The 26,929-nt window shown below is 48.0% G+C and overlaps 5 protein-coding genes across 5 annotated transcripts; 2 read left to right on the top strand and 3 right to left on the bottom strand.

Annotated features, from left to right (window-relative positions):
• Positions 1 to 821: 821 nt before the first annotated feature.
• On the top strand, positions 822 to 1,939 carry EI90DRAFT_3131159 (uncharacterized protein; the record flags this gene model as incomplete). The annotated part of the gene is made up of 2 exons (XM_039064368.1): positions 822 to 939; positions 1,005 to 1,939. 2 exons carry the CDS (start codon positions 822 to 824, stop codon positions 1,937 to 1,939), a joined length of 1,053 nt encoding a protein of 350 aa, XP_038910830.1.
• A 10,610-nt stretch (positions 1,940 to 12,549) lies between these two features.
• EI90DRAFT_3078301 (uncharacterized protein) lies at positions 12,550 to 16,377 on the bottom strand (the record flags this gene model as incomplete). Its single annotated transcript, XM_039061767.1, has 5 exons — positions 12,550 to 13,461; positions 14,365 to 14,867; positions 14,905 to 14,943; positions 14,991 to 15,631; positions 15,655 to 16,377. Coding segments are annotated over 5 exons (2,645 nt in total), but the record flags the coding sequence as incomplete, so codon positions are not given.
• A 124-nt stretch (positions 16,378 to 16,501) lies between these two features.
• Positions 16,502 to 17,421, bottom strand: EI90DRAFT_2485575 (uncharacterized protein). The gene is made up of 3 exons (XM_039053109.1): positions 17,048 to 17,421; positions 16,843 to 16,988; positions 16,502 to 16,787 (listed from the first exon to the last, which is right to left on the bottom strand). The coding sequence occupies exons 1-3, from the start codon at positions 17,216 to 17,218 to the stop codon at positions 16,586 to 16,588; spliced, it is 519 nt and encodes a 172-aa protein (XP_038910828.1). The 5' UTR covers positions 17,219 to 17,421; the 3' UTR covers positions 16,502 to 16,585.
• A 725-nt stretch (positions 17,422 to 18,146) lies between these two features.
• Positions 18,147 to 19,212, bottom strand: EI90DRAFT_2485447 (uncharacterized protein). The gene is made up of 4 exons (XM_039053108.1): positions 18,779 to 19,212; positions 18,472 to 18,722; positions 18,268 to 18,416; positions 18,147 to 18,218 (listed from the first exon to the last, which is right to left on the bottom strand). Exons 1-3 carry the CDS (start codon positions 18,919 to 18,921, stop codon positions 18,295 to 18,297), a joined length of 516 nt encoding a protein of 171 aa, XP_038910827.1. The 5' UTR covers positions 18,922 to 19,212; the 3' UTR covers positions 18,147 to 18,218; positions 18,268 to 18,294.
• A 26-nt stretch (positions 19,213 to 19,238) lies between these two features.
• EI90DRAFT_3020128 (uncharacterized protein) lies at positions 19,239 to 19,846 on the top strand (the record flags this gene model as incomplete). The annotated part of the gene is made up of 2 exons (XM_039057476.1): positions 19,239 to 19,322; positions 19,430 to 19,846. The coding sequence occupies 2 exons, from the start codon at positions 19,239 to 19,241 to the stop codon at positions 19,844 to 19,846; spliced, it is 501 nt and encodes a 166-aa protein (XP_038910826.1).
• Between the last annotated feature and the right edge of the window lie 7,083 nt (positions 19,847 to 26,929).

Here is a 26,929-nt window from a genome sequence, read left to right as displayed (position 1 = left end):
AGTTCACCAAAGAGGATGCGGAGTTTTGGGATTTCAGACATGAAACTTACCCAGGAGTGGACGGAGAACTCGTTAGATTTAAGAATAAGCCTACAGGAGGACCAGAGATTTATGAGTGGAATCCTTATGGCAAGGGGTATTTTGTACCGTGAAAATCTTTCCCAGTGGTGGCACAAGCTGATGGGAAGCTAAGAGGGAGCATGATTGGCTTAGGGAAGGCTATAGTTGAAATGATACAACCAAAGGGAGAGGTAGTGAAGAGCAAGGGTGGTGAGGACCTTATGATGGCAGGAGTACGAGACCAGGAGGAATTTGAAATGGCAGGAGCTCTGGGCAGAGTTTTAACCTCTGACCCTTTTACCTTAACCCTCGAGTGTAACATGGCAAACCGTGGACAAGGAGTCCAGCATGGTTCAAACACACGCCAGAACGCTAGAAAGATGGGACCGAAAGAGAAACCTGAGGAGTCCCAGGAGGGGAAAGATACTCAAGAATAAATACCAGTGGTGAAGCCGTGGGCTTCAGGAAGGAGAAAACACCTCCTTGTCCTAAGCTAGCCTCTCCATGGAAATATTCTCCCTTACCAGAAAACGTACCTGAAGGGCCGAGAGTGGAAGAAATTGCTAAGTTGGAGAAACAGTTGGGGGAATTAAAGGTTAACCCAAGGACTAGCAGCGCTAGAGAAGGGTCTAAGCGGAGTGAGATGCATGAAAGAGGAAGTCTTGACTCCGGTAGTGGGATAAAGGTTCAGAAGTTAGGAGAGCCCCTTCATGCCAAACTAGAGGATTATCAGAAGAGAAACTTCGACAAGAGGTATGGACATGGCCGAAGGTGCAGAGATTTATGAGGATGAAGATGCGGTGGAGCTCCTCCCTTTGAGACTTTATTACAAGCCCTCAGAAAGCACGGATTGGAGACAACATCAGGGCAGGTGGATTAGTAGGCCACATCCGGAGGAAGGGGAGTCCAAGACAAGAGGACTTTTGTTGATGTGATATGAGAAGATTTTCAACAGGAAAATGCAGATGCTGGGAAGAGAAAGGCTGATGAGCTCAGGACCATGGAGAAAAATGAGGTTAGGAGGGTTCTTGAGCGCCCCACTCATTTGCCTCTCATCGCTGCGGACTATAAAGTCATGGATTTGATCACCTGCGCCACCGAACAAGTCCAAGAGTTTAAAGAATTAAGGGAACAGACCATAACCCTTCATGACCAACGTCTCAAAATCATTTACAAAGACTTGGTCAACCAAGAGGCGTTGATTCATCATGTCCATGATCAAATTTCTACACTCTTGAGGGCACTTAAAGGGACAGCCACTAAAATTCAAACCACCTATGATGAAGCAAGGGTCTGCGAAGAGAAAGCAGCAGACGCAGCGAGAGCAACAGAAGTGATGTTTAGGGCCACCCATGAGAACTTGATTTCAGATGATGATTATTACCTCATTGTCTCCGAATGCGTTTACACTATGAAGAACAGGTTCTTGGAGAGGTATGCTTCCACAGACCAAAGAATTAAAAATTTCATTGGGAATTCTCAAGCATTCTGGGATGCTTGGGGGGAGCTGGTGCCCTTACCAAGGTTGCCCTATATGATGCATTACACCGACTGTACGTTACAGATGGAGCAGAAGGAACGGGAAATGGGATCGGCAACTTTGGTTAAAGGGGAATTCAAGAAGAAGTTAGGAAAAATGGTTGAGGAGCAGGGGAAAATAAGGGCAGAGCTTAAGGAGAGGGTAGTGGCTCAAGGCACATTGGTGCATGAGGAAGTCGAGGAATCCAAGTTAACGGATTTGGTATCAGAGGAAGCTTCTACTTCCAAGGTGCCTGTGGTGTCAGAGACCAGATCGAGACGAAGGAATGTCTCCATGGCGGAGGGCTTCAGCCTCAGCGACTTATGCCAGGAGCGCTGTGCCAAGTTACCCATGCCCTAACTTACTGACTGGCAACGAGAACTAAAGGGGGTCAACTCTAGTCGATTTTATTACTGAGGTGTAACCTATGTACAAGTTGAGTATATCTAGTTACAACGAGGGCTGGCCTGTAAATGGCGGGGCCAAGCAGAGTGGAGCTAACGGAGTTAAACATTAGCCGATTGAATATTACCGACAAGTCGGGTTATGGGGTTAGCGGAATGGTAGGTGATAACCCAGAAACAGAAAGGGGGGATAGGCCCAAAGGTGGGCTTGCAGGGCAAGTGAGTGAATTGCCCAGCGGAGGCAGGAGTGCGCTAGCAGACATCGGAGCTGTCTGGAAACCTTCGGGGCTCCCTACTTAGGGAGGCGTAGGTAATATATTGAAAAGAGGGGGTGGTGACCATCGAAGAGAAGCAGAGGTGGTTGCGGAATACAGGAGCTCCAAGGTTAGTGAGGAAGGAGCGGAGGTAGTCTGGAGAGTTCGGAGGTAGTGGAAGTCGATGGCTGAGTATGGATATGACATGTGCCGAAGAAGAAGAAACTTGTTTTGAAAGATCAGGAAGCCAAAAAGTTGCCTAACCTGAGGAAGAGGAAGTGGGTGAAGGCTTAGCTGAAGAGTCTGAGATCTTAATGGAATTGTACAAATAGGATGAGGATGGGAATTCATTGTGACTGGGATATATTTATGGGAGGGGAATGCTGTATTAGGAAGTGTAGTATTCGGAATGTGGAATTTGTGATATTGTGAGGGACCACAATGAAGAGCTAGGCCTGTATGTAGGAGTGCATAACAGGTGTGCTCAAATGCATGGAACCTTATGCAGCAAATACATCAAAATTGGGCTCCCGCCCTTGTACATTATTAGGAAAAAGAAATCATAGGAGGGAGTAATAAGAAAGAAGAAAGAGGGTTTTCGTTCGAACCGAAAGAGTCCTTCCGTGAAGGAATTGGTGGAGATTTGGTGGAGAAATTCAACCTGAGATGTCCTCATGTGCAAAGTCCATGCACTTGACTGCAACCATGGGAACAAGGTCAAAAGTTGATGGAAGAGGACGAACTTGGGGTCATTAAATCCAGAAAAATTCCCAAAGACTCAGTGTTGAATTTCACCCTAATCGGTTCAGTGGTTGTGGAGATATTCTGATTGTCGGGCATGACAGGAGCCATGGGACGATATGAACTGTTCAGATGCTCATGTGCGAGCTAGTCTCAATGAAAATATGGGCTAGTCAAATAATATAAATGCTGAAGAAGTCATTGGAGGAGTCTTGGAATTATGGCATTTTATTTGGACCAAGTTTCCCTGTGCACAGATAATTGAGATATCTTCTGAGAATTCCCGTTCTCAGTCAAATCTCCACCAAATTTCACAAAATCGGTATCGTTAGAAAGCTATGGATAAGGAGAGTCGAATGGAATAAAGGGACGGAGGTTTGACGCAGTGTTTGGAGTGGTATGAGGAAGTTTGTGTTTTCCTTTTCAATTTCTTTTGTTGTTTGGAATTTTATTCTAAGCCAACGACACCTGAACCTTACCACCGTTGTTGGTGGAGGCTTAGCTCAGCCAAACCCATATATTTCGGACTCTTTTCACAAATTGTATGTTGCTGTATGGATATATGTACATAGCGATTGAAACAGAATAGGCGATTTCCCCCCCTCCCACTACTTTTGAAGTCCGTGTACTTGGATGCTGTGAGTGGCCACACAATTGGTAAAGGGCTATTGTGACCTTTAGGGAAATCCACCACAGAAAGAAGATAAGCAAGAGTTACCAGAGTTTTATTGTCAGGGTTCATGTCATGGGACATAGCATAAGCGGTTCTCTGTTACCCTATCGATATCGTGTAAGACTATATCACCACATGTAGCCGCATCGGCCCTCATATATTGTAAATCCCTCACCTTCTCCTGATCCAACTCTGCCCTTTGATCTGAGTGTTCCTTCATTTCTATTCACTGTCATATCCATCCCCAGCCATCGACTTCCGGTTCCTCCGTTCCCTCCGGTCTAACTCCGCTCCTCCCTCACTAACCTCGGAGCTCCCGTATTCCGCAATCCTCTCGGTACCCCTCGATGGTCACCACCCCCTCATTTCAATTTATTACCTACGCCTCCCTAAGTACAGAGCCCCGAAGACTTCCGGACAGCTCTGACGTCTGCTAGCACACTCCCGCCTCCGCTGGACAATACACACACCTGCCCTGCAGAGCCCACCTTCGGGCCTATCCCTCCTTTCCGTTTCTGGGTTATCGCCTGCCTTTCCGCTAACCCCACGACCTGACTCGTCGGTAATATTCAGTCGGCTAATGTTTAAACCCCGTTAGCTCCGCTCCGTTCGGCTCCGCCAATTGCGGACCCATCTTCACTGTAACCATATATATATCCCACTTGTACATAGGTTACACCCCAGTAATAAAATCAACTAGAGTTACCCCCCCTTCGGTTCTGATTGCCAGTCAGTAAGTTAGGGCATGGACGTGTCACTAGGCACAGCGCTCTTGGCAGAAGTCGCTGAGGCCAAAGCCCTCCGTCACGGAGACTCTCCCTCGTCTCGAATCTGGTCTCTGACATTCACTTCGTTTTCTATCGGATCACTGTTTAGTTCCTTTGATCCTATCTCTTCCGATTGATTGATGTCACTCGTGTATATAGCTCTATGTGCCACTGAGGGTTGGAACCTCAGCTTTGTCTACAACTAGGTTTTCGGGTGATATTTGACTCGGACTGACGAGCAATCCCTGACAGTTCAGCACCCTGCCTTAGGGTGCCCCGGACTCCCCACCTACTTTACCCCCTTTATTCTTTGATTGTTGCCTTGTTGTTGCCTTTGTGTGTTGTGTACACGCGTGCATGGGATAACGTGGGAACTTTCTGAGTGAGCAGCTCACCCAGAATGTTCCCATGCTTACTGGGCAATGCCACCTGGATGTTCCCTCCAGGCCACACTACACAACTCTAGGAGCTGTATAGTTGTGGGCATGTGACCCATTCCTTTATATAGCAACCATGCAGGGAGATGAGACCTTTACCCTTCTTCTCCCTCATGCCCTGCATAGGCAAGTGTACATATATCACTTTCTTTTACTATACATCTCATGCCCCACATAGTGTGAGGATAGGCTAGATGGGGGTTGAGGTCAGGGAGCCTCCAAGTCTGAGGCCAGGCCCTGACATTTATATTTCACCGAATTTCCTTCCCCCCCCCCCTCCCCATTGTTTATACGGACCCGTTCTTACCACAACACCCTTCCAGCCCCCTTTCTCTTTCTTCCCTAGTTTTTGGGGAGTGAGTTGGAGTGCTACCTTCTGTTTTCTGGAGACTGTAGCAGATTCCTGCTTGCAACGCTCATGAGCGTTGTCAGTCATCAGTTTTATCCATCTACATGCAAGGATGTACATCCATGCCAGTAACTTGTGAAAAGTGATAGATGCTCCATGGGCTCCATGGAATTTCATGGAGTTGTCAGGGGACAACTCCCAGGTCCCCATGACCCTCCCCTATGGTCCACAGCCTACTGGTGTAACCAGCCCTATCCAGGGCACAACCTACTGTGGGTAAGAAGATGAGAAGGAAGCTAACTTCTCATCTTCCCACAGTGGCCCCAATATCAGCAAAACTTCTGGGGATACCCAGAAGTCACATGAGGAATAGGAACCGGGCCCGGAGCATGCAGTGCACAGAGCGTGCAGGGCGTTGTTGTGGGGACAACTCCGTGTACCGCAAAAAGTCGGATTCTGCGGAATTTGGCCACAAACACCCACTACATACCCGCTGACGCTCCCGATGCTCATTCTATCACTATCCAACACTACATACACTCATTCCTTATTTTTCCTTATTTTCCCCATCATTCCCGACAACCCCAAGCAAAATTCCCACGCCCAACCATGCCGCCAATTTCACCCCCTCTCCACATCTCAAGAACCACTGCACCAATTGGGACGAATAAGGGCTCGTTGGAAAGCTGGAGACGAGGAGGTTGCTTACGGGAGGATAGGCGGGCGCTGTGGCGAACTGTTGCGGAGTTAATTTTCACAATTCCCATTTCGGACCCGTTGTCACATTTTCCCCATTCATTCATATTTCTTTTATTGTTTCTTTGTTCCCAATTGGATATTCATCATTTACGGTTGCCTAACGGCCCGTTTACATTCCCCCAGTCCATTCTTTCCATTTCCAACATATATAAACTAGATAACAGCTTGTACATAACAAGTTAGTATTGAATAGACCCGTGAAGGGACAAGCAGAAGTTGCATCCAAGTGGCAAAGACGCCATCCACGACCCTAACGCCCCCCTTGAGATTGTTGCTCACATCTAAGACCCCTCTCATCATAATACTCAGCCTTGACGTCCAAGAGAGACGTAGGTGAGTGTTTGTTTGAGGTTTTTGCAGACTCAGTAGCACCCACGGACCAAAACCTGGCCCAACGAACCACACCCGCGCACACTACCACCCTCCCCCTTCTCTCTGTCTCAAGTCTAGGCAATAGACCTGTTACAGCGTGCAGGGCGGAGCACACATGCGGGCCCGGGCGCGGGTCCGGATGTGGGTCCGGGTCCGGGCTAGTCAGGGTGTGTGCCCTGACAGAGGGCAAGCACAGCTGCATCCTCTGGAAGCGCTGCCACTGGCTGTTGAGGAGCATGGCCTCATGCTTCCATTCAGCCCAGGTGGTGGGCATAGGGTGGAGCCAGGAGTTGATTGCCTGCTCAAAGCAGTCGATCATGTCAGAGGGCTTTGGCCTCAGCGACTTAGACCAGGAGTGCTGTGCCTAGTTACACATCCATGCCCTAATTTACTAACTGGCAAAGAGAACTAGAAGAGGGGAAACTCTAGTCAATTTTATCACTAGGGTGTAACCTATCTACAAGTTATGCATATATAGTTACATAGAGGGCAGGCCCATGAATGGCAGGACTGAGTGGAGCAGAGCTAATGGAGTTACATGTTAGCTGACTGAATATTACCAATGAGTCAGGTTATGGGGTTAGTGGAGTGGCAGGCTATAACCCAGAAACGGAACGGAGGGATCGGCCCAAAGGTAGGCTTGCCCAGCAGAGGCGGGGTGTGCTAGCAGACATCAGAGCTGTCTGGAGGCCTTCAGGACTCCATACTTAGGGAGGCATAGGTAATATATTGGATTGAGGGGGTGGTGACCATCAAGGGAGTCGGAGGTGATTGCAGAATATGGAGGCTCCAAGGTTAGTGATGAAGGAGCGGAGGTAATCCAGAAGGACCAGAGGTAGTGGAGGATGATGGCCATGGATGGATATGACAGATCAGCCCTACATCCCCTAGCTGTGAGATGGGTCCCAGTATCTCAAACTCCTGTATAACCCTGTCCACAGAACTGCTCCCCTGTCAGATGGTCACCAGCTTCTGCCAGGCTGTAGCCTCCCAGTTTGGGTCCTGGAACATGGTGTCAAGTTCTGCATTGAACTTGTCCATGGTGGGTGTAGGGGAGCCTGCTGCCAACAATGCCATGGTGCATTGTGTTGCCCATGCCCCTGCAGTCCCTTCTTTCATGTAAGATAGCACAAAGAGGACTTGGGAGAGGGTGCTGGGGAATTCGGCCATGCAGACATTGCAAGCAGGGTAGCAGAGCACAAGGGGGGGTCAGGGACTGGATAGGAAATGGATGCACGGCACAGCGGTACACCAGCCTACCACCACGATCACCACCACCTCAACTACTTCGCACCACACCTACTCCCACCCAGCAGGATGAGAAATGAAAAAGGGGGGCCAGCAAGTGGCTTCCTTGGACAGAATCAAGACCAAACTGAAAACTCAACTGGGACTTGGCATCCTATAACTTGGTGTGGATCTCCCTGAGGACACCGTGAGGCTTCCTTGCCTCCCTCAAGACTACTGCACTCAACCACGCCTCCAGCACACTTCACTTGGTGACCAGATCTAAACGTAGTGGAGGGGAAATCTCTGTATCAAAATGTAACTAGCCAATATTATATACAAACGACCCTGCAAACACATCTGCGAGCTTCCAGCATGTTCCATATGACTCATCTGGTCACGTCGCAAGAGAAAATAGAATAGGAAACACAATATCACAAGCAACAAAATATAAAACAATAGAAAGTGGCTGTGGAAAACCTAACTTGCATCTCCGGCCCAAACCACTCGACACAACTGCGCTCCCTTTATGTCAACCAACTCTCTTAAACTACAGCTATCCAACGCAACAAACCGCATCCAATTTGATGGAGAATTGAGTGAGATAGCGTTGAGGTGGGGAATATCCGGCACATTTTTCCTAACTTTCCAACCACATGTCACCATAGTCCCAAAATTGGCACATCCTCCCGACCAGTTATATCATAAACAATGGATATTTATCCCTATTTTTCTGAAGCCTGAGGGATGCCAGGGACCGTCTGTGCACCCCATTTCTCACGCGTGCGCAATGAACATGTGACATGCATCATGATACACAACTGGAATCCACATATCTCTGTGAATACCTCACCGATTCTCCTCGCATAACATGCATTGGAATCGCCTTGATGCTCTCTACCATCCATACTATAACCTCATCACCTAATTCCTAGCCAACTTTCCACTGTATGTTTTCCTAACATTCTTCATGAAGGACCAGATATATTGCCTGTTCTGGGGTGTCTGTGACCACCACCCCTATGATGTAGAGGTAGATTCTGCATTCAGCCTTGAAGCGGTTGAGGTCCTTGCTGACTCCCAAGAAGGGGGTGGGGGGGTGTCAGGGATGGTACAGGAGAGGCGGGAGTGGTGGCGTGGCCCCCAGCGCTAGCGGCCTGGGCGGCAGCAGAGTAGCGGGATTGTATAGCGAATGGCCCTCACTCAGGCTCACATCCCTGTCTGGCTTCTTAGGCTGAAGCAGTAGTGATTGTTATTAGGATGAAAGACTAAACTAAACTAAAGTAAGACACTTGCCTGAAGCAGTAGTGACAAGAAGGCTGCTTCTTCGGTTCTGCCTCGGCTCAGTTTATATACAGGTGGGAACGGGTCACGTGGGGGGTGCCACGTCAACCTGGGTGGAGCTGGGTTATTGCGGATGGCTCCATGGGCGATCCCGAGTGTCAGAGGGGAGAAGTACAAATGAAGATGTGCAGCGTATCCGGCGGCGCAGTATCCACATGGAGTACTCGGCACTGGATGTGTCCGTGTGTCAGGGCCCAGCCTCTGTCCAGGGGTGGCCCTACCTCAGAACTGGACACTTGCGGTGTCCCAGGCAGCCAAGTGCTGGATCCTACCCCAAGCTCCTCAAACTCACTAAGCGGGGATTGAGTTGTCATGTATTATGGAAGGTAGCTACAACTTGCCTAAGCAGGGATTGAGTTGAGAAGAAGGGTAAGTTTCCCTATTCCCCGCTTGGCTACTATAAAAGGGAAATGTACTATACAGTTTGTAACGTGACTAAGGGTAGGAGCCGAGCATGTTCCCGCGATGTGGAAAAGGTGTCACATGGGTTAAGGCGAGTTGCTTGCCTTGACCCACGTGATTTTTCCCACGGGTTCGCATGCGGGCTGTAGTTGCGAAAGGTGTGTGAAGATGGGAGGATCAGGGAAGTGGGGGGAGGTCAGGGGAGGTGGTTCTGGGGTTGTATGGTCAGGTGTGGTTGCCCTGACACTGTGCTACATGGGTAAGGGGGAGGTCAGGGGAGGTGGTTCTGGGGTTGTATGGTCAGGTGTGGTTGCCCTGACACTGTGCTACATGGGTAAGGGGGGAGGTCATCTGTGTAAAGAAAGAAAGGAAAGAAGAGAGGGAAAGAAGGGAGACAAAGGAGAAAGGGAAAGAGGAGCAATGGGAGGGTGCGGCGTGGAGCGGAGCGGCATGCCCTGAGAGCGGAGCGGCATGCCCTGACAGGGGGGCAATGTAATGGGTCTATCGCTCTAGACTTGTGACTTCAATAGTTTGCAATAAAAGGAATTGAGGTTGGTGTTCTCCGGTTGAATATCCAATTCAAGGCATCAGCAAAAAATTGTTATGCTCCTGAGTGCTCTGGAGTATGGAGAGCACTGGGAGAATCAGGAGGAGATTGGCCAGTCCAGGAACAGCTCATTTCCTCTGGAGTTGGCCAGGTACTCCAGGGCACTCCCAGGAGGGCATGGAGCATTGCTTTGTGCACAAACATATCCAGTAAATACAATTTAAATGCTTCAAAGTGTATAGGGGTGAGAAGCTTCTGGGAACTCCTGGAGCATTTGAAAATGAAAAGGAAAAAAGAGGGAAGATTCCCCATGAATACCTCCTACCACAAGACTAACACAACAAGACACTGCTTAACATTTAGATCAAACACTATACTTGTCAAGGACATGGTGAGGAGGGGCAGTGTTCCTGGACCTTTCCCCAAGGGAGGCCGGAGGTAGAGAATGGGTGGGAGGACTGTGGCCTCAGCAACTTGAGAGGAGCACTGTGCCTATGTTCAGTAACGCTTAAGAGTCTGGTCCTTAACTTCAGAATGAGGGGTGCGAACTCTGGGGGATAGTCATTTGTTGATTTTGCACTGAGGTGCCATCAACTACAGTACATGACTTATATACATAATACAAGACAAATTGGAACAAAGGGGAAAACCCAAGAGGGACTTACCCACTTGCCGGGTTGGCAAGCTTGTGAGAGAATCACCTTATTGAGCATTGTGGAGTGGGTAGGTGAAGGGTGGAATTAGCGACAGCTATTGGAGAGTGGGAAAACCTTTGTGGGGTGGCAGAGGTCCTAGGAGGTCCGTAGTAATATTAGGTAGGTAGAAATATTAATAAACATTTAAGGTGAGGATAAGAGGTACTGGAGAAGGTACCGGAGATCAGAGGCAGAGGTGAACCAGAGGTATACTGGAGGGTATGGTGGAGGTGTGGGGGGAGGACAGACTGGAGGTGGACCGGAACGGTGGTGGAGTAGAGTGGAGGTTAGGTGGAGTTGGTATGGATATGACAATACTATATATCAAGGACACTGAGACTCACCAATACATGATCAAAATTTATGGCCTGATATATGATTAATGTCATATCCATACAATCCCGACCTCTGCTCCGGGCTCCCGGAACTCCAAAACTGACTCCAGAGCCCTACTTCCTCCCTGTCACCTTCTCCTTGCTGACTCCCAAGAGGTTATTCCACCTCTGGCTCCAACACCACCTTCAGTCCGACTCCAGAACATTCCAGGTCCGACCTCAACCTCAACACCTTCCAGATGAGCATGCAACATCTATGCTCCTGACTCCGGACCTCTGCTCCGGAATCCCATTCACGTCTGTGTCTCCGGAACTCCAGTCTTAGCTCCGACCTCGGACTTTGACCCCACCTCTGCTTATACCCATTGTATTGGTTAGCCCATTCCATTTATTTACCTTTGCCAATATTCTGGAGTTTGGCCTCCGAGTTTGGACTTTCCGGACTTACTTCAGGCCTTGCAACTATTGCATTGTCCTATTCATTTCCACTATTCTCCCTCATTCCTATTTGGGCTGCTGCTTCCTTTCTATTCAGTCAGTCAGCCATTCCCCACTCCCATCCTCCTTCCTTCCTCCTTGGGCCTTGGCCCTTCACTCCTCCTTTGGGAAACACCATTGAGTCAAACCCTTGACCCTTGGTGTTGTTCCTCCTTCCAGCTCCCTTTGTCTGCTTTCGGAGTACCCTTGCTCCTTTTGATTCCAGACCCCTCCTTATATACAATGTACCTAGTAACTTGTAACCTCAGTCTGAAATTGACTTGATTCCCCCCTAAGAGACTTCCCCTCTGCTAGATCCAAAATTAGGGACCCCCAGGACAACCAGCAATGGCACAGCACTCCACCTGAGTCGCTGAGGCTGAGGTCCTTCCAATTCCACTCCGGAGTCGTCTGAATCCACCATATCTAACAATTAATCTGGCAACTTAATCACTTTCAGGCTTGCAGAATATGGAGGAGGGGGAAATGGGGGAGAATGAGGGGGGAATATAGAGGGAAATGAGGAAAATTTGAAAAATAGGGACTTGTAAAAAGTTGAAAAAAATAATTAGGGAAAAAATCAAAATTTTCAGGAACTGTAGTACCTTTGAAGTGCTTTCAGGATATATAATTATTTGCAAAATTGAGGAAGAAATGATGGAGAAAAATGGAAAATACTTTTGGAGACCTGAGAAATAATGAAAACTGAATTGATGGGAAAGTCTGAAAATTGAATAGGAAAGTGAGGGGAAGCCTTGTAGCATTGTTATTTTCTGCTGTTCTGATTTTTCCCAATTGTTCTTGGTCTCATTCCCAGCTGCTCCTCAATACTCCTGAAAGCTCCTGGGAGGGTCCAGGAGCAGCTGGGGAATGAGACCAAGAACAATCAGGAAAAATCAGAACAGCAGAAAATAACAATGCTACAAGGCTTCCCCTCACTTTCCTGTTCAATTTTCAGACTTTCCCATCAATTCAGTTCTCATTATTTCTCAGGTCTCCAAAAGTATTTTCCATTTTTCTCCATCATTTCTTCCTCAATTTTGCAAATAATTATATATCCTGAAAGCACTTTAAAGGCACTATAGTTCCTGATTTTTTTTGATTTTCTTTTTCCCTAAATTTTTTTTTCAACTTTTCAGAGACCAAAATTTTCCTCCCACTGCTCCTCATACTCCTCACTGCTCCCAGCTGCTCCTGAACCCCCTCCCAGGAGAACACTATTAGCTCCAGGAGTGCCCAATCTGCTGTTTTGTCTCCCACATGCTCCAGCCACTCTTGATGCTCCAGAGCATAATGGACTTTTGCTGATGAAGCATGCCCATCATGTGCAAGCAGCAATGCAATGATGAGGAAAACATGCTCAAATGTGAACCATTTGTGCCTTGGAATGATGAAGATTGTTAAGAGTATTATGTAAATCATTGAGTGACTTGGCCAATTTGGGGGTGTATGTTCCTGGGTTAATGGCAACTAGCTGGCGACAGAGTTTGACACTTTCTTCAATGAATGGGAGTGCCTCTGAGTGCTGTCCAAGATAGGAAAGAGCAATATGTAAATTGTTGAGTGACCCAGCCAAATACAGGGTGTATGATCCTGGGTTAACAGCAACTAGCTGGTGATAGAGTTTGACACTTTCTTTGATGAATGGGAGTGCCTCCGAGTGCCATCCAAGATTGGAAAGAGCACTATATAGATTGTTGAGTGACATGGCCAAATCTGGGGTGTATGATCCTGGGTTAATGGCAACTAGCTGGCGATAGAGTTTGACGCTTTCTTCAATGAATGGGAGTGCCTCCGAGTGCTGTCCAAGATAAGAAAGAGCAATATGTAAATTGTTGAGTGACCCAGCCAAAGATGGGGTGTATGATCCTGGGTTAACAGCAACTAGCTGGCGACGGAGTTTGATGCTTTCTTCAATGAATGGGAGTCCCTCTGAGTGCCATCCAAGATAGGAAAGAGCATTACATAGATTGTTGAGTGACATGGCCAAATCTGGGGTGTATGATCCTGGGTTAACAGCAACTAGCTGGCGATAGAGTTTGACACTTTCTTTAATGAATGGGAGTGCCTCTGAGTGCTGTCCAAGATTGGAAAGAGCGCTATATAGATTGTTGAGTGACATGGTGTTAGAATGGGCGGATTCGGACAACTCCGGAGTGGAATTGGAGACTTAGCATGGAAGGACCTCGGCCTCAGCGACTCAGGCGGAGCGCTGTGCCATTGCTGGTTGTCCTAGGGGTCCCTAATTTCGGATCTAGCAGAGGGAAAGTCTCTTGGGGGGAATTCATGTCGATTTCGGACTGAGGTTACAAGTTACTAGGTACATTGTATATAAGGAGGGGTCCGGAATCAAAAGGAACAAGGGTAGGACAAAAGGAGACAAAGGGAGATGGAAAGAGGAACAACACCGAGGGTCAAGTGTTTGACTCAATGGTGTTTCCCAAAGGAGGAATGAAGGGCCAAGGCCCAAGGAGGAAGGAAGGAGGATGGGAGTGGGGAATGGCTAGCTGACTGAATAGAAAGGAAGCAGCAGCCCAAATAGGAATGAGGGAGAATAGCGGAATTGAATGGAGCAATGCAATAGTTGCAAGGTCCGACATAAGTCCGGAAAGTCCGAACTCGGAAGTTAAACTCCGGAATATTGGCAAACGTAATTAAATGGAATGAGCTAACCAATACAATGGGCATAAGCGGAGGTGGGGTCAAAGTCCAAGGTCAGAGCTAAGACCGGAGGTTCCGGAGACAGAGACGCGAACGGGATTCCGGAGCGGAGGTCCGGAGTTGGGAGCATAGGTTTTGCGTACTTGTCTGGAAGGTGTCGAGGTTGGGGTCGGACCCGGAATGTTCCGGAGTCGGACCGAAGGTGGTGTCCGAGCCGGAGGTGGGATAACCTCTTGGGAGTCGGCAAGGAGAAGGTGACAGAAGGGAAGTAGGGCTCCGGAAGTCGGTGTTCGGAGTTCCAGGAGCCCGGAGCGGAGGTCGGGATTGTATGGATATGACACATGGCCAAATCTGGGGTGTATGATCCTGGGTTAACAGCAACTAGCTGGTGATGGATTTTGACACATTCTTTGATGAATGGGAGTGCCTCTAAGTGCTGTCCGAGATCAGAAAGAGCATTATGTAGATTGTTGAGTGAGCTGGCCAAATCTGGGGTGTATGCTTCTGGGTTAACAGCAACTAGCTGGCGATAGAGTTTGACACTTTCTTCAATGAATGGGAGTGCCTCCAAGTGCCGTCCAAGATCAGAAAGAGCATTACATAGATTGTTGAGTAAGCTGGCCAAATTTGGGGTATATGATCCTGGGTCAATGGCAACTAGCTGGCGACAGAGTTTGACACTTTCTTTGATGAATGGGAGTGCCTCTGAGTGCCGTCCAAGTCTCCGAAGAGTGACACACAGACTGTTGAGTGACTGGGCTAAATGCGGGGTGTAGGAACTCAGGTCCACAGAAAATAGGTAATGGCAGAGTACAACAGAATCATTTGCTGCCTCATATGCCTCCTGGAATCTTCAAGTTCAATGGAAGCTGGGTAAGCACATTAGCCAGTGCACTAATTGCCCTGTGGTCAACAGCCAACTGGAAGACCATGAGCTAGTTTCTTTAACACAATCCATAACCCATACCTTAGCCCACTGAGGGAGTAACAAGATACTGACATAGTTTTCCATTCTCACACAGACTTCCACCCACCGAATTGCTTCCTGACTCAGAAACATACTAACTGGCCCAGCAAGCTCCTCAGACCATCCCTGGACTCCACTGAGGTGATGAATGATGTGGCGACAGGCATAACAAAAATGCTCAGATAATTCCTTTGGAGGAATGCGCGGCATTTCATGTTTTTTGGACAGGTGTTTAATCTGTCCTAAGCCCTTCACAGAGCAGAGATCCTTGTTCAAAATCTCGGCACACCGCAGGGAAACCCTGGCATTCTCCACCCCCACAGCTATGAGTGTGCAATGAGAGCTGATTGTTTGGGGATCGATCCGATCGACAATAAAATCGCGGAAAGATTGGTGTAAGATGCGAACCGGAATGTGGGAATCCTCAACTCCTGAGAGCAGAGGTGCAAGTTCGGCCAACACATATCGAACAGAAGAATTGAGGAAAGGTGACAAAATTGCGTCCCAGGCTGTGATGGACAGAGGCTGCCGAGCAACGAAGATTGCTCCCATCATGATTGGGTAGTCATGTGCAAAATCTTCTTCCTCCCAAGCACACTTCTTCAAAATGCTTCTATACAAGTCATCCATCATCTTCTCAGCTGGGACCTCTGGTCGTTGGCACCAGTGTCAAGTAGACTTTCTAGTGTCCTCATAGGATCCTTGTTGGCCATCTTCATGTAGCGAAAGATGGTGCTGATCCAGATAAACAAGCCATTTGCTCGTTCCGAGATCACTTGTACCATTTTATCCTCATCCTGAAGATTACGCTGTAAATCCTGATGTACCTTCTTCAGCTTTCGCAGCTGGAAGCGTATGTACCTAGCACAGTCCTGCACGTTTCCCTCATCCGAGAGATCGATACTAAGACGACCAATAGGGTAATTGGGGGAGAGGTAGCGATTCACGAGACCAAACTGTCTTGATGTGATGAAGAATTTGACGGAAGATGGTAGTCTGGGCACTTCATCTCCAAGAATTTCGGCAAGGGATCCGAACACTTCTTTGTCACATTCATCCAAAGCGTCGATGATGATCACCATAGGGCGGTCGGAAGGTGGAGGTTTATGGAGCAGGGGTGAAGCCACTAATTCCTTGAACTGCACCGTGAATGGAGCTGTTGAGAGGGTGGGGTCTTTTCGAAGGGCAGAGATAATGAAGGCACGGTAATCTGCATCACGCTTTGCTAGAGCTTGAGCAATGCCACTGAATAACTGGTCCGGCCGTGGCTGTTCGCCAACTGTGAAGAAAAAGCACAGCAACAGGATAGTCTCCCTGTTACATCTATCTGCAATCGTGTGCACAATCGATGTCTTGCCAGCGCCGGCCACAGAAGTCAGTAGCATCAGCCGGTTCTCGTTATCCCCGGTGTTACGACACCAGTTCATAATACGCTCCGTGAGATCGACCCTGGTGCCTTCTAGGCATGCCTCTGTTGAATCATGGTGGGCGATTTGAGGGTATCGGAGATTATCAAGGATTGGGTCACTCTCCAGCCGGCCTAAGCTGTCCTCTATGGTCGATAATTTGACACCAATTGTTAAATTCGTCCTAAGCTACACCGACCGAACATCAGAATGATTATGGAATGCCGTGAGGAAAGCTACCTGAAATGATGTCAACGCTTTGTCAAAGTCTCTCTTTAGGTCCTCGATTCTCCCTGGGTCTCGATAGTGGGACCATGCATTTCTTACAGCTGACCGTTCCTCTACTTTTCTATCTCTTCGTTCAATTTTGGACCGGATCTCCTGTAGTGCGCTGGTACTGGACGTAAGTATGATATCGAAAACCACCAAAAACCAATACAACGTACTTCGCAAGCTCTGTGACACCCTCCACCCATGACGTTGCCTCTTTCGTTGACACATCATAAGACTTTATGGCTGAAACTACCCGAGCCATAGTGCTAGCTACGTATTCACCAAAATCAGCCCATTGTTTCTTGTTCCCCTTGAACTTCTACGTGGCGCAAACCAGCGTGAGCTTTCATTCATAATCAAGCTTGAATCATTACCAACTTTAACCTCGTCGAGGATGGAGAGTGCACCGCCAGTCGCCATCCTCAGAGGGGGACACCAATCAGCGGTAGCATTGACAACCCTGAGAATCGGAACCGCCATATCAACTCCCGCCACAAGGAGATTATCGATCTTTTGCCTGAGAGCTTCAGCCTTTTGCCGCAACGACATGGTTGACAGCGCACGAGTTGATGGAGGAGAGCGCTTTGGTCACGCAACGCACGTGTGAGCCCCTAAATGCCCAGAAGCCAGAGCCACGAGGCATCCGTCTGATTATAGAAGGTCGAGGAAGGATATGATATACGGATTGACTATTTGGTCGACCATACATACAGACCTCTGATCCAGTACTATCAGCGGCGGATTCTAGAGTCTGCTGCACGAGAGCCAGTATCCCACTGCAGTTGATGTAGCAACCCGTCGTCGTGAGAGGCAAAAGGGCACTAAGCGCCGTATTGCCGATGTGGTGCGGCCGGGCCGCACAACACTAGATCACCAAAGCTCTAACACTTCACGTTGTTCGCACTTGTAGTTTCACCTTTGTCTTGCAGCGCCGTTAGTGCCGCGAAGCCACTGGTCAAGCACAACGGGATGACCTGCAGCACGGTATCCAACGAACAGTGATATCATGCTCAGACGCTCGTCGGACCACCAATAACACCACGTCCTCACAATTTACATCACACACTTCACTTGGTTTTGAGTGAGCGAACAAATCTATAACACATTTCCCCTTCACTGAACGCTGCACCCCGACCCCCCGTCGCAATAAACCGCACTCTGGTAAATCCCTAAGGAGCAAGACTAACGGGCATTTGTCGCGCCGGCTTGCTCCTGCCAGTTGTTTCAGTCGCCAAAGATGTCCAGATTTGTCAATAATCCAACATGACAATCCATACAATTCAGCAGGTAGATGAACGACCAGACTTGCATCAAGAAGAGGGCACTCGCCATTGCTAATCTTCAGATGGACCCCACAAAATGCTCCCACCACTCGCATTTCCGCTGACTGCTCGCAGGGATGGGAAGCCGTCACCTAACAAATTAAAATTAGTTACTGTAGAGCACCTCACACTCGGAGGCCACGTCATTACTTTGAGCGATCGGCGAGCTTCACAATCTCCTCTCCGTTGTACGCAATGATATATAATGAATGATCCATCGATCCGACCTAGAAAACGTTCGACATCAGTCATTTCGGGGATATTGTATGGACTAACAGTGAAGTGGGATGGTTCATTGAGATTCTAACACCACTGAACCTTCAGCACCGTCAACAAACGTCCAGTTCGACAGTTATAAGCTTTTTGGATTGGCTGGGGAAACTTTAATTTCTCTCCCGATGAGAGCCAAGTATCTGGATCCCAAACTCATTCCGCGCAGGTCAGTGAGAAATGGTGGCTCCGGATATGAATAAAACTGACTTCTCAAATTATCATCATAGCACGTTGTCACTATTTCCCTCCCTCTAGGGTCCCAAAAATCTGAGCTAACACTGTATTTATGCTCAATTTGCCCAAGGATACAGCCCCGACCAAGTTTTGATGAAAGGAAATCCGTGGCAGCCTCGTGATCTTCTTCTAGGACAGGAGGCGGCTTCGCTTTGGAGCCGTCATCATCACCCTCAACAAGTGCTCTAGTTTCAATTAACATAAGCTTTCGAAGGTCCCATATTCTGCCATTGGAGGAGCAGGTTAAGTCCAAAGCACTAGTAGCATTGCTGACGCTTACTTCAGGGAAAGATCGTTGCTCGCGGTGCACAAGAGGTGACTCCTTCCAGCAGCAGGATTGATGCTGACATTCAATTTAGCGTTCACTTGTCTCCGCAATCGACTGCCTTCGCGGAGGTTCAAAAAAGGAGATCCATAGTTCATTCCCACATGACGCGATATTAATGGATGTGAGAACTGTCGAAGTCGAGGCAAGAGACAAAAGCTCAGTAGATTGTCAACTTAGATTGCCCAGATGTCAAGGAGGTCACATGCAGCCTGGAATCATAGGATGTCGTAGAAACCTATGTAACGGAATGAGCTGAGTGATTCCCATCCGCCGCGCCTTTCACTCACACCACATGAGCATCGGTCGGGCTGAATTTGATGCAAGATATCGAGCTCTTTGGAGATCCTGGTCAATGAGGCTGTAAACGCCTCCTCATTCTCGCGTATCATACTCGTACTCTTCGTTCTCTTCGATGGCGCCGCGCCAACGCATCCCAAATACCAAGTTGGCCATGCTTATCCCCAACAAAAATGAGATCTTTCGTTTTCTCCGGGTGGTAAGCCATGGAATAAACACTCCCCCCTCGTAACCTTGGCTCGCGATAGCACGATCCATGCGGCTAAGTCTTTTCCTAAATCAGGATCGCTGCCCCGCCTGTGACAGCTTCCCAGCGCCGTAGCCTCGTGGGTAACTGCTTTCTCGAGAAAAGTCACGACACACTGGGCAAATGCACGAGCAATGCCTCTCCACCTGAAATGGTCAGACCTGCTTCTGCCTCACGCTGAGGTTTTTGACCCTCGTGTCGGAAAACGCCTTTCTGACTCGCTCCTTGCGCTCTTCAGGACCCGCATCAAGAAAATTGAAATTATTTGTCGAATCCGTGCATTTCCACACACTCGGAGCTCCGCTGCAGCAATCTTGGCAAGGGTGGATGGCGCCTTATCCTTGACTATTCTTCTTCAAGCCAGCGACATTGGTATTGGCAGATACTCCGACCTTGAAGGGCGCTCCAATGGGCCTGTCTTCGTGATCCATGAGGAGGCACCAGAGTTTCATGGCGGTGGTTGGGCCACTCTGTAGCAACCTCGAATGCTTGCATGGAATATCCATCGAATCAAACGATAACGCGGGTAGGATTGCCGATGCACCCACTCATTCACCCCGGTGATTCTCCAGCCCGATCGCGGAGCTCGTCTCTGCGTTCGTGTATCTTGCTTCTCGGTGCTCGAATTATGTATCCTTTTCCCTGTCCCGCGATGTCCAAAGCTCTTCGAGCACGATTCGTAGTTCCAGTCAAATGTCAAACATCACCGTCGGGTTCGTCAAACAGGCTATTGTCGATCGCGTCTCACACTGTTTTTTTAGTCGCCCATCGGGTAGAACGTTAGCGGCGTAATGCTTCGTTACTAGCTCATGCATCCTCGAGTGCTATCTTTCTGCAGCTTTCGACACGTCTTTCCTAAGGTGGCTATCTCCGAGTACGCTGAAGTGGAAACCCGGGGCTGTTTAGTCGCACTGTTGAATTGAAGAATCAAGAAAAGAAAACTATGAGAGTATGCTGATTATGCAAATTAAAGCAGCCCCAAAAGTGAGAAGAAGTGGGTGCCAGCCGACCCTCGCTAGTTATTGGCACCTTATTGCCTATCTACTCAGGGCGACGCTTCCCATCTAGCAGAACCCTGATGCTAGTCAATGGCTGGGACGGTATTCGGACGACGTGACGGTAGACTGCTAAGGAAGAACGCAAATTGCCTGGTATAATGAAGCGCTAGGGTGTGACCCAACCCAAACAATGTGGACCCACGTCACGGTGCCTAGCGAATTGTTCCTTGTGAAAGCCGGGGTGTAATTCTCCCTGATCGCCTGGGAAACGTTCATCCTGGAGTGGTTTCGGTCGTGCTGAAAGGGATATCCTTCTGTCGAACTGCGTTTTGCACTAAATTAGCGCCGCTTCCATCTTATTGACGTAAAGTCTTGAATATAATCTCACTCCACCCGGACCAGCGTGCGCAATCTTCTGTGGAAGAATGCAGTCCTGGTCGATTGACTGCAATCATGAGACAGACTGTCAGAATGCGGGGTGGGGCAAGTTGGTGGGTATTCCAAGAGCATACTATTTCCGCGAGTGAGTGCGACGAATACGGGTTGAAATGTGCTCGCCAATAGGCCAACGCGAACCGCAAACGCCTTCTCATTCCCTCGAGAGGCGAATGCTGGTTAATGCTGGTGGCGTAGAGCGAGCAACAACACTACGTGTGACCCATAGGCAGGGGTGAATGTGTATGCAAAGAGCCAGGTGGATGTACGTCACAAAGGTCAGCAATCACTCTTCTTCAGGTCAGGAAGCACTTGAAGCCATATGGAACAATGGGTCAAGTTATTGATGACGCAAGCACATTGGGTATCAAGTGGTGTCACTGGCTAGCGTCTCACTAGTATTCCGGGTAGTTTCACATGCTTCTTGTGTATCCAACGATCGGACGAGACCCCGATCGCAATCAATCCACCTCGTTGTCAACCGTTTGGCTTGCTGATATGCTATACATTGGCAGTCACTAAATCCCTTGATGACATTTCACTGTGGGAAGTAAACCTTGGTAAATTACCAAGTTTTCGAAGGTAAAGGACCATTTACTAAGTTTCGGGTGGTAATTGAGGAATGGTAATGTACCAACATGCCTGACGAGGGTTGGTGAGTCGAGTTACTAAGTTTTGCGCTCCGTATTTTACCAGATATCTTATGGTATTCAGCGACGTGATACATAAGTAGGATTTCATGTTACATACACCTGTATTACAGTAAAATGCAATGTAATTAATCATCATCGACGTCAAAAATGGGCCATGCAAGCTCAATACTAGGGTCTACAATCGCCCATCGCAGCGATGCGGTTCCATAACAAAACCGACCACATACTGATGATACCAATGCTAACGCGATAATCTGTGTCATCTCTGAGAGAGAGGTGAAGGATACTGGAGTGAGCGCAGCATTGTCATAAGCTCCGCAATCAGAAACAAGAGCGAGTACATGAGTCGTTGGCGCATCGATGCCCAGGAAATTCGAAGTCGGGAGAGTGCATACTAGTATCTCATACAGTATGCCGTAGCAAATTTGCTTGATAAGCGGGTCTTTCGACGGACACGGGGATTTGAATCTACGGCAACCTCATGCTGAGTTGCACTCAGTAAAACGTCTGATTAGAGAGCAATCAGACAACTCACCCTAACAAAAGATAGTTCTTCCGTCGACTTTGTGCCCAAGAGGCACTTTATCACCTCCACCCGCAATACGTGACTTCCCCCATCGTGGCATGACTTCCGGCAGCCATCTGATAATCTCATGAAACGGTTTGAGATACACAATAGTGAGATTTTACGTCAAAGTGAGGCATCAGGGACATAATCCTTCTTGCACAGGCTCCGGAGGATGTTTGGGGTCCATGAGTGATAGATAGAATACTTCAGAGCTTTTGACGTTCTAGGACAGTGCAGCACTGGTCTGACGCGTTGATAGTTGTGGCGCCTAAGTTAAATTCGGCAACTCCCGAGCACCTAACCTCTTGCCATCTATCCTCCGCACTTTAAACACTGTTGTGTACTTTGCACAAAAACACACTTCATTAAAGCCTCTTAGCTTGTGATATTGCTCTACTGGTGAGACAACACGCTTTTTATGGAAAATGAACTATGAACATCAGAATTCCAATGTCACTAGCCTCATCTGATGTGCTGTACCACGCATCCTATCATACATCTTTTGCGTGTCTTTTCACGCGTCTTTTTGTCCCTCATCAGACTATCGATACATTCCCCATCTTATTATGCCTCCAGTTGCTATGGTAAGTGTAGCATACACTCATGGGACTCACCCAATCCGCGGATCTCTCTGTTGCACAGAAAATCAAGATCCCTGATCCGCGAGGCCAAGGAAACTGTAAAAAGTACTCCATAGAAGAGACCCTTGGCATGGAATGAAACGAGTATGTTAACCAACCCCAAGCCTAGACTGACTATGAAAACTCGTGGATCGCTGAAGTCCTAAAGGGGAAAGGCAGAGCAATGCCGACACTCAGGGGTTCAAAGATTTAACCTAGCTATGTTGTCTGTCGCTTACCACTCCCAAAAGTCATAATCCACACACTAACTACTGTTGCTTTTTTACAGAACTTCTCTCTGGTTGCTTGCGTTCGCTCTCATTTCACTCTTACTTACACTGTTATTGCCAACTCATTCAACTTTACCTGACTTGCTACATGCTCTTTCGCATAGAGTGCTTCGACTTTGCTGCTCCCATTCGATCTCTCTTGGTACTGTACTGCTTGTACCTTGCCATTTACACATATTCACTTGTAGCATCACACTTCTGATGACCACGCTTCATGTATACGCATGTATTACCTACCGTTCAAAACATCGTAAATGAGTATTCTCCGACCCATATTGTACCATGCCAAAGATTGTAAAGTACCAACAATGAATCAATAAATGACCAATTACCAATCTGGTAAAAATGGCCGTTTACCACGAAAAACATCGTACATCACCAGAAAAATCGATGTCATTCACCATGTCTGGTCTGGTATCCATTTCTGGTCCATTACTACTTACAAATTGGTACATTACCACTGCTCCGGTGGTGTTTGAGCTCGTATTTTACCAGACGAAAAATGGTATATATTTTCCACTGTGATTTGCGCGGCGGACTGTTGGTCACAGTGGAAAATATTTACCATTTTTCGTCTGGTAAAATACGAGTTCAAACACCACCGGAGCGGTGGTAATATACCAATTTGTATGCAGTAATTGACCAGAAATGGTGAATAACATCAGTTTTTCTGGTGATGTACGATGTTTTTTATGGTAAACGGCCATTTTTACCAGATTGGTATTTGGTCATTTACTGATTCGTTGTTGGTACTTTACAATCTTTGGCATGGTGCAATATGGGTCAGAGAGTATTCATTTACGGTGTTTTATATGATAGTGAATACATGCATATACACAAACCGTGGCCATCAGAAGTGACCCACAGGCGATGCACAAGCAGTACAGTACCAAGAGAGATTGAATGGTAGTGGAAAACTCGAAGCATTCTATGCGAAAAAGAGCGGAGGTGGGATTGGGCGGAGTTGAACGAGTCGGTGATAGCAGTGTGAGTAAGAGTGAAAGGAGTTAGCGCGAGTGACCAGAGAGAAGTACTGTAAAAAAGCAACAGTAGTTAGTACATGGGCTATGACTTTTGGGAGTGACAAGCGATGGAAGACATAGCTAGGTCAAATCCCTGATGACTTGGGCATTGGCATTGCTCTGCTTTTTCCTTGCTGTTTGTTGTATGGGATGCTCCCTCCTCGATCGCATCGCATGATGAGTTGTCGATACAGCTCTTCATTTACTTCAGGTTGGGGCATTCAGCGATTCATAGTCTCAAGTTCAGGGTGTTTTGAAACAAGCTTTGAGAGTCAGTTAGAATGGAGATGTGCAAGAGCAATAAAGGGACTGACCCTTTCAGTTGTTGGTATGTCACCCCAGTGTGTGTGAGACTGCGTGTCAGACATCATGCTAAAGAAGACCATGAACTTGGCCTCGCAGATCAGGAGTCTTGATTTTCTGTGCAACAGAGAGATCCACAGATCGGGTGAGTCCCACAAGTATATGCTATACTTATTTTGACATCGTGAAAAGGAGAGTGCATCGGCAACCTACGTGTCTTTCCACACGTCTTTCCACGCGTTCCACGCGTCTTTTGTCCTTCATTGCACAAGTTGCATTCAGCAACTCCTGAGTCCCTTACCTTCGCCTCTCATCATCTGCCCTCCTCCCGACTGTAAATGCTATCGTGTATTTTGCCCACAAACACGCTTCATTGAGACTTCTTAACCTGTTATATTGCTCCACTAGTGAGACAACACGCTTTCCATGGCAAATGAGCAATAAACATCGGAATTCCAACATGATCAGTCTTATCTGACATGCCTTATCATGCATCCTATCACACATCTTTCCACGCATCTGTTAGAACGTGCGGATTCGGACGACTCCGGAGTGGAATCGGAGACTTAGCATGGAAGGACCTCGGCCTCAGCGACTCAGGTGGAGCGCTGTGCCATTGCTGGTTGTCCTGGGGGTCCCTAATTTCAGATCTAGCAGAGGGAAAGTCTCTTGGGGGAATTCATGTCGATTTCAGACTGAGGTTACAAGTTACTAGGTACATTGTATATAAGGAGGGGTCCGGAATCAAAAGGAACAAGGGTAGGACAAAGGGAGATGGAAAGAGGAACAACACCGAGGGTCAAGTGTTTGACTCAATGGTGTTTCCCAAAGGAGGAATGAAGGGCCAAGGCCCAAGGAGGAAGGAAGGAGGTTGGGAGTGGGGAATGGCTAGCTGACTGAATAGAAAGGAAGCAGCAGCCCAAATAGGAATGAGGGAGAATAGCGGAATTGAAATGGACAATGCAATAGTTGCAAGGTCCGGAGTAAGTCCGGAAAGTCCGAACTCGGAGGTTAAACTCCGGAATATTGGCAAACGTAATTAAATGGAATGAGCTAACCAATACAATGGGTATAAGCGGAGGTGGGGTCAAAGTCTGGGGTTGGAGCTAAGACTGGAGGTTCCGGAGACAGAGACGCAAACGGGATTCCGGAGTGGAGGTCCGGAGTCGGGAGCATAGGTGTTGCATACTCATCTGGAAGGTGTCGAGGTTGGGGTCGGACCCGGAATGTTCTGGAGTCGGACCGAAGGTGGTGTTGGAGCCGGAGGTGGGATAACCTCTTGGGAGTCGGCAAGGAGAAGGTGACGGAAGGGAAGTAGGGCTCCGGAAGTCAGGTTCGGAGTTCCGGGAGCCCGGAGTGGAGGTCGGGATTGTATGGATATGACAGCATCTCTCCGCCACAACTGTCAACGTGTCGCTGCAAACAGTCTGCTGTAGATTCAAATCCCCATGTCCATTGAAAGACTGCTTATCAAGCATATATCCTATGGCATACTTTGTGAGATATTTGAATGCACTCTCCCGACTTTGAATTTCCCAGGCATCGCTCTTCTTTCTGATTGCAGAGCTCATGACAATACTACACTGACTCAAATGCCCTTCATTTCTCTCTCAGAGATAACACATATTATCGCGAAGTTAGCATCAGTATCATCGGTATGTGGCGGGTTTCGTTATGGAACAGCATCGCTGCGATGGGGAATTGCATGTAGACCATAGTATTGAGCTTGTACAGTCCACCTTGATGTCAGCGATGATCGACTACATCGTGCTTTACTGTAAAACTGGTGTACATAACATGAAATCTTACACTATGTATCGCGTCGCCAAATACCATAGGATATCTGGTAAAATATGGTGCACAGAACTTGGTTACCAACCTTGTCAGGTGAGTTGGTACATTACCATTCCTCAATTACCACCCGAAACTTAGTAAATGGTCCTTTACCTACGAAAACTTGGTAGTTTACTTCCCACAGTGTGGTGAATTCCCCCCGTCGTGCCAGCTGTACTTGGAAGAACGCCAGCGACTCTAAAGGAATCCACGGGTGCACAGTGCATGGTAGTGCTGGCTATCCCGACATAAATACCGTAGCGTACATGAGGAGATCGTCTCTGCATGAAAAGAGTGTATCATCAGGTATATAAGTGGTCCTCAGGTTTTATGATGTCTGCGGGTATCGATGTAAAAGTGATAAAAATAAATAGTGGGGCTGCTCCTCTTGTCCACTTCGACCGCTTTCGTCTACTCCTCGGTCGTTCGGCATCTCCATCTCAGTTATCTGGGGTTGGTGCTCCTCGTGTTTTGGCCTCCTGTGTTGGGTCTGCATTTGTCGCCTGTCTTGGATTTCTTGATGAAGGTTGCGAGTCTCGCGATGCAGAGTACTATCATTCTAAAAACGTTCACATCAAATCAATTGATCATCATATTTGAACGCGTATGACACACCGGAGCATGGCTACTGCCATTATATCAGGAAGTGTATATCTGGGAAGGGAACACTCAGGAAAGTGGAGTCGGGCAGCAAGAATGAACCCGTAGGACGAACACGGTGAGGAAGTATCCTTCGGCAAGCGAACTACAAGTGGCTAGGTCGACATCCTTCCCAACTCATCGTGCAATTTCTTCTTGTTCACTGCACCAGCCGGCACTGCTCACATGATCCTGGAT

This window comes from Cantharellus anzutake (genome assembly GCF_015039405.1).
Source record: "Cantharellus anzutake strain C23 chromosome Unknown EI90scaffold_73, whole genome shotgun sequence".
NCBI classification, from domain to species: Eukaryota; Fungi; Basidiomycota; class Agaricomycetes; order Cantharellales; family Hydnaceae; genus Cantharellus; species Cantharellus anzutake.
The sequence above is the reverse complement of the archived record's forward strand: the minus strand, read 5'-3'. Positions and strand labels throughout refer to the sequence as shown.

Bases quoted from the DNA above. Each gene is read 5' to 3' on its own strand.
- EI90DRAFT_2485575 (XM_039053109.1), bottom strand. From the start codon at position 17,218: ATGTCGTTGCGGCAAAAGGCTGAAGCTCTCAGGCAAAAGATCGATAAT. The intron at 16,989-17,047 runs GTTGGTAATGAT...TGCGCCACGTAG, and splicing joins CCATCCTCGACGAGGTTAAA to AAGTTCAAGGGGAACAAGAA. The intron at 16,788-16,842 runs GTACGTTGTATT...GTCCAGTACCAG, and splicing joins GGTGTCACAGAGCTTGCGAA to CGCACTACAGGAGATCCGGT.
- EI90DRAFT_2485447 (XM_039053108.1), bottom strand. From the start codon at position 18,921: ATGAACTATGGATCTCCTTTTTTGAACCTCCGCGAAGGCAGTCGATTG. The intron at 18,723-18,778 runs GTAAGCGTCAGC...CTCCAATGGCAG, and splicing joins AGCAACGATCTTTCCCTGAA to AATATGGGACCTTCGAAAGC. The intron at 18,417-18,471 runs GTCAGTTTTATT...GCGCGGAATGAG, and splicing joins CTATGATGATAATTTGAGAA to TTTGGGATCCAGATACTTGG.